General features: G+C 43.5%; 1 protein-coding gene across 1 annotated transcript; it reads right to left on the bottom strand.

Annotated features, from left to right (window-relative positions):
* Positions 1-868: 868 nt before the first annotated feature.
* Positions 869-4,794, bottom strand: egr1 (early growth response 1). Its single transcript, XM_084133495.1, has 2 exons — positions 4,131-4,794; positions 869-3,421 (listed from the first exon to the last, which is right to left on the bottom strand). Exons 1-2 carry the CDS (start codon positions 4,339-4,341, stop codon positions 2,103-2,105), a joined length of 1,530 nt encoding a protein of 509 aa, XP_083989621.1. The 5' UTR covers positions 4,342-4,794; the 3' UTR covers positions 869-2,102.
* Positions 4,795-5,846: the final 1,052 nt, after the last annotated feature.

The raw sequence follows: 5,846 nt of genomic DNA, 5'->3' as shown, positions 1-5,846 counted from the left end.
ATGAGCAGATTATTATTTTTCTTTTACAAAGGCACTGATGTGGGAAGGTAAAACATACAATCGAGCAAAAGCTGCCTTGCTCTTAAAAGCGACTTCGATACTGAGACTTTTTTCCCCCCTGACAAACTCAATAGACACGGAAGCCCATTACAAGGGCGTCTTATTAGTGTCGACTGATTTTACAAGATTGCTATCTATGTATAATTAAGCCCCAAGCGCATCCAGTCACATTCGTACATGCTATCTTTTGATAACATATTCTCATGACGCCCAGAAGCTCTTTTGATAAGTAATAAAGAGAGACAATCTGATCTGCCGTATCAACTCCATGATTGGCTTCTCAGTTTGCTGAACTTCTGAACAAAAGAACGCATCAGTACATATATTTTTGATGTCAAGTTTTTATTTATTAATTTGAATTCGTGGCAATTTTCTTTTTTCTTTTTTTGCTCTAGGTTATATTGCAGTTTTGATCTTTTTTGTTATGAAGGACGTGACTTGTTCAAATGATATATATATATATATATATATATATATATATATAATATATATAAATCTGAAATACACTTTTTGTTGGTGAAACTGTCATTATTAATCTGAGGTACTGAAATTATTCAGTATGTGCTATATCACATATCCTTTTATTATGAATTTATGCTGTCAGTCTATGAGAATTTTTTACATTTTGTAACTTGAGACCATGAACTAAAGGCTTTTAATGACATTACAGTAAATTGTTTTTTAATATGCAATGGTGTGTGTGTGTGTGTGTGTGTGTGTGTGCGCGTGTGCGTGTGTGTTCACTCTCTAAAGCAAAATTCATCGAGACCTGTTGCTAAGCGATGAAAAGCACGACAGGGATTCAACGTATATATTTATATATTTATGTTTTATTTATAGTTCTGTTCTTGAAGGATATCTTGTACACCAAATATCCCATTGGCAGTTAAGCGCATTCAATGTGTTTAGAAGCCATAAACAGTCACTTTTTCGAACAAACACAAATACAAAATAAAAATAACAACAAAATAATGGACCGCATGTAAATAACATACAAAAAAATCCCATGCCTACTCAGTAGGTAACTACAGCATTCCAACTCCTCAAGATGTAGATATGTACATTTCCATTACAAAAATATAGTTTATAGTTTTCTATTTTGCTTACATCCCAAAGAAATGCAGTGCCCTCGTATCCTTTCCCTTCTTTCCTTGAAATGACTTTCTGAATATAGAAAAAAAAAAGAAACGAGAAAACAAAATCCCTTACACCTTAAGGCTAGATGCAATGCATCCACACGCTGATATCTGTCAAAACATCTGCAAGGCTTCACAAAAGGCACCAAAAAAATTGAAGATTTGTGGTTGATTCTTTTCGGATGTTTTCCCCTCCATTTACCAGGTTTTTGTTGTCACATTTGAGAAAGAGAAATATAGTACCAGTGGATGATATTTACAAAATAAGAGAAAACTAACATCACTCTTCCACATGCGTCAGAATACTTAAGTGCTTCTAGTCAAACAAAGTCAAGAACTTATCACAGCATTTTTACTACTTAATACAGAATGTATCTTATAAAATATGGCCCTGCTCAAGAAGAATACAATGCAAATATTCAAATCAATTGTCACAACAATGGTACTAAAAAGTAAAACCAAAAAGGAAACATGGCACATGTACAATATACTGTAGCTTATGTATATTATTCAAATGTCTTTTGTAACTGTACACCTGTCGAGTCAAGCTTCTGAACCTGAAGCCCACAGGCTTCGATTACACCATCAACGTCCTTTAGCCGCTTTGTGTCGCAAGTACGTCTGTACACGCACAGTCTGAGGGAAAACTTGCCGAAGCCTGTTGCTTTTGTTTGTCATTTGAAAGTCTTATATGCCTCGTTTTGAAAGGATAGGATTCGAAGGGAGAGAACGACACACAAAAATCCCTTTTGTGTTTAAAAGTCTTTGCTGAGTCCTTGACTGCTTTGTAACTGAGCCATGTTGGGAGCATGGGCAGAAAAGTGCTTTTTGCAGAGGGGACTTAGAACTCACTGATGCTTTCTGTTCCTTTGAGTCAAGAGAAAGCCTTGGAGGACAAAAAAAGTCTCAGCAGATGTCGCCTGTCCGAGGGGAAAGTGTGGCCTGCATGTCGGGCAGTGGGGTGGTGACAGGAGAACTGTAGATGTTGCTGACCACTGAGGTAGGGAAGGTGGTGGCCACCTGCGTCTGGAAGCTGCTGGTCGCCGAGGGGTAAGTGGTTGCGATGGAAGGGGAGGGGTAGGAGTTGTGGACCGGTGAGGAGTAGCAGGAGTTCACTGGGGATGGGAAGGAGGAGACCGGAGAGGGGTACGAAGTGATGGGAGAGGGGTAGCTGGACACTGGCGAGGCAGCTGAGATGGATACGTTGGCAATTGAGCTCTGCACTGCACCGCCTTTCTCCGCCTTCTTGTCCTTCTGCCGCAGGTGGATCTTAGTGTGGCGCTTGCGCTCGTCGCTGCGGGCGAACTTGCGGCCGCAGATCTCGCAGGCGAAGGGCTTCTCGCCGGTGTGTGTGCGGATGTGGGTCGTCAGGTGGTCGCTGCGGCTGAAGTTGCGCATGCAGATCCGACACTGGAAGGGCTTCTGACCGGTGTGGATGCGAATGTGGCGTGTCAACTCGTCTGAGCGCGAGAAGCGCCGGTCGCAGGTCTCGACTGGACAAGCGTAGGGGCGCTCGTGGGGAGGTGTCTTGCTTGGCCGGTTAGGGTACTTGCGCATGCGACTAGGCTTGATGAGCTGAGACTGGTAGACGCTTTTCAGGTCCTGAGAACCGGTTTGGGTCGCAAAGGCTTTGATGGTGGACAGCGGCGTCAGGGAAGGCTGTTGTCCAGCTTGCGTCTGGAAGGGCTTCTGGTCTTGGGCCACCAAACTGATTTCACTCTGCTGTTGGGGAAACAGGTAGTCTGGGATCATTGGCACAGGGAAGCTGGTGCTACAGGCCTTGCTGTTGTGGTATGTCGATGAGGAGTACTGCAGTGAGGTGCCCACTGTGGTGGAGAAGTTTGTGCCAGCATCAGGGAAGATATCTGGGCTGGAGTTGGTGTAGGTGGGAGCCGCTGAGTAGATGGGGTTGGGCTCGCTCTGGTGGACGGAGCAGCTCAGGCTGGCACTGGATGTGGATGACGAAGAGGAAGAGGGGATGGAAGACGAAGAAGATGAAGATGGGAGAGTTGCCTGAGAGTTCGAGGATGGAATGGAGGTGGGGGGTGGGTTGATGTTGACCAGCCCACTGACCAGGCTGAACAGTGGCTCAGCCCACAGACTGTTACTGCAGTTGGTGGCGGGTTCGAGGGTGAAACGGCCCGTGTAAGAGATGGGGGGCAGCCGCTGGGTGGAGTAGGTCTGATCTGCCATAGATTTCTCGATGGAAATTTCTGAAAGCGTGTCTGCAAAAGCAATCACAAAACAGAGAGAGAGAGGATTAAAAACCATAGCACTGCTAGTTAACTCTAAACTGTCTTGAGCTAATTTGAGTGCTCATAAATGATCCCAGAGGTTTAGATGGGGGGGTCCTGCTGCCTGTCGAAACTGCATTTTCCCACAATCTCAGACAGAGCAGCAGGTGCTGATGGAGTGCAGGACTACCCCCCCACCCCCAACAAAACACACACACACACACATTTGCCGATCTCCCTCGGAGACAAGAGCCAGCGCAAGCTAAACCATCTGCATGTGCGCTTCTCTCAGAGTCAGTGCTCTCTTTCTCATTACTGTCATCCCGATCTCCCTTCCCCTCACACACAGCTTATATTTATTCACTCTGCACTTTCAATGATTCATAAACTGGGTTTAAAATTAAGCTGTTCTGCAAATTTGAAATGCCTCATTCATTCAAATGATTTTACTGTGACTATTCTGTAATTGCTGCCAGCTTTTGTTACAATTTTATTTTAAACTTTACATCAGTGCATATTATTTTATTACAACAACTCTTAAACAAATAACTTTCCATTTAAACAAAGCCAAATAAAGCATGAAGACACATTTATTAACTATTCAAACAAGTGCTTCTTTTTTCTTTTTTTTCTTGCACAAGCAAACAATTCTCTGTATGAAACAAGCATGCAATTTAATCAAGAGGGATTTTCTTCTTACCTCCAGTAAGGTGATCAAAATGATCCCCGGGCTCCCCAGAACCAAATCCTGTGCCTTCAGGTGCTGAGGCATTGAGGAAAGGGGTGCCTGCAGAGTTCAGCATGATCATCTCCTCCAGCTTGGGGTAGTTATCCATGGGGGAGTGAGGGAAGCTCAAGGGGTCGGAGATCTGCAGAGCGGGCAGGAGCATCTCTGTCTTGGCTGCAGCCATCTCTCTGGAGTGTGCTCGGAGAGGAGAGAAGTGTGCTGGAGAGATCAGCAGCTGACCCCTCTGGGACGACAAATGTGAAGATGCTGCGATGTCTGAATCTCCTTCTTTCTGGTTGATCTCCTCACTCTCACAGTTTGTCCTCTTGTTTGTCTTCCCTTTTCTCCGTGTTGTTTGTCCAAAGAGGCAGAACAAATCCACTACGTCTCAGATGAAATAGCTGAGATTCAGAATGTCCCTTCTGATCATTCCCTGCTTCAAAATTTCACTTTTTCAGCAAATTAGGTCGCTGTGTTGTTTCTGTTGTTGTTTTGAATTGACTTGTCACATTTATTTAATGTGTCAAAATGTATTTGGATATATATATATATATAGCCTATATATATATATCGCAAGTGTTGCCTATCGGCTGTCTGCACTAGTGTTGAATCGCTTGGGCTCTCTAGGCTCTTTCTCAGCTCAGAGAATCCCCACTCCTTTATATATCCTCTTGCCGTGACGTAGATGTCCATATTTGGACTGGAGGAAGCCCATATTTAGGCACTGCAGTGGAGGACACATGACGTTTGCTACAGGAAAAAAGCAGATTGGGGAGCTTAAACATTAAGTCTGTGCATTAAATGGAGGGGAGATGCCTGTTCCTCCTCCACAGCAAATCATTGTGTGGTAAATGCAGTGTCTCTCTGAGAGAAAGAGAAGCACATGTCTACATTTTTCTCCTCAAAAGTCTCGCTAAATGTTCGGGTTTCCCGTCTGCGCTGTAGCAGAGCCCTGGCCGGAAGATCCTGCTCCGCCATGCCATATAAGGTCGTGACTACATAAGGTTTGATTCCGGTGGGTTTCCACTTCCATGCCCTTATTTGGAGTTTCCTGATGTAGTCGCTGATCGGCGCTCGGCAGTGAGAGGGAGGCTTGGGTGCAATTGAAGTCCAGCGCTCCGCACAATAACTAATGTCAGCACTATGCTGCCTCGCCCGTTCCAAGATTTATGAGGGAGAACTTTTTCCTCAATACTTAAACAACAGTGCGCTTTCAGTGCACAAATGCACAGAAATATTACGATATCTCAACATTAGCACAGGCAGTTGAATGCGTTATGAAACTCGCCTTTTCTATTGCTGCGCTAGTTCTAATCAAACGCTCGTGCAAGAAAGGCTTATTTATTCCGACGAACTGATCTCATTGCGAGCTGAATATAGCCTAGCCTATTCCTACGTGCAATACGCAGTTTTCCATAGACGCTAAAACGAAAGCTTTGTTTTGATTTGTGCAACTCCATAATTTGGACATTTAGACACTTGCAAAACTATTATTATAAGTCGTTGTAATATGATTAATATAATGTTTCAATACACATCTATCTATCTATCTATCTATCTATCTATCTATCTATCTATCTATCTATCTATCTATCTATCTATCTATCTATCTATCTATCTATCTATCTATCTATCTATCTATCTATCTATCCAGTTTAAACTGAAAGACTGGTGGTGTTACACTGCTGA

This window comes from Abramis brama (genome assembly GCF_963993115.1).
Source record: "Abramis brama genome assembly, chromosome: 13".
NCBI lineage: Eukaryota > Metazoa > Chordata > Actinopteri > Cypriniformes > Leuciscidae > Abramis > Abramis brama.
The sequence above is the reverse complement of the archived record's forward strand: the minus strand, read 5'-3'. Positions and strand labels throughout refer to the sequence as shown.

Coding starts and splice junctions, on each gene's coding strand:
- egr1 (XM_084133495.1), bottom strand. CDS start 4,341: ATGGCTGCAGCCAAGACAGAGATGCTCCTGCCCGCTCTGCAGATCTCC. Junction 3,422..4,130: donor TTTTGATCACCTTACTGGAG/GTAAGAAGAAAA, acceptor TTGCTTTTGCAG/ACACGCTTTCAGAAATTTCC.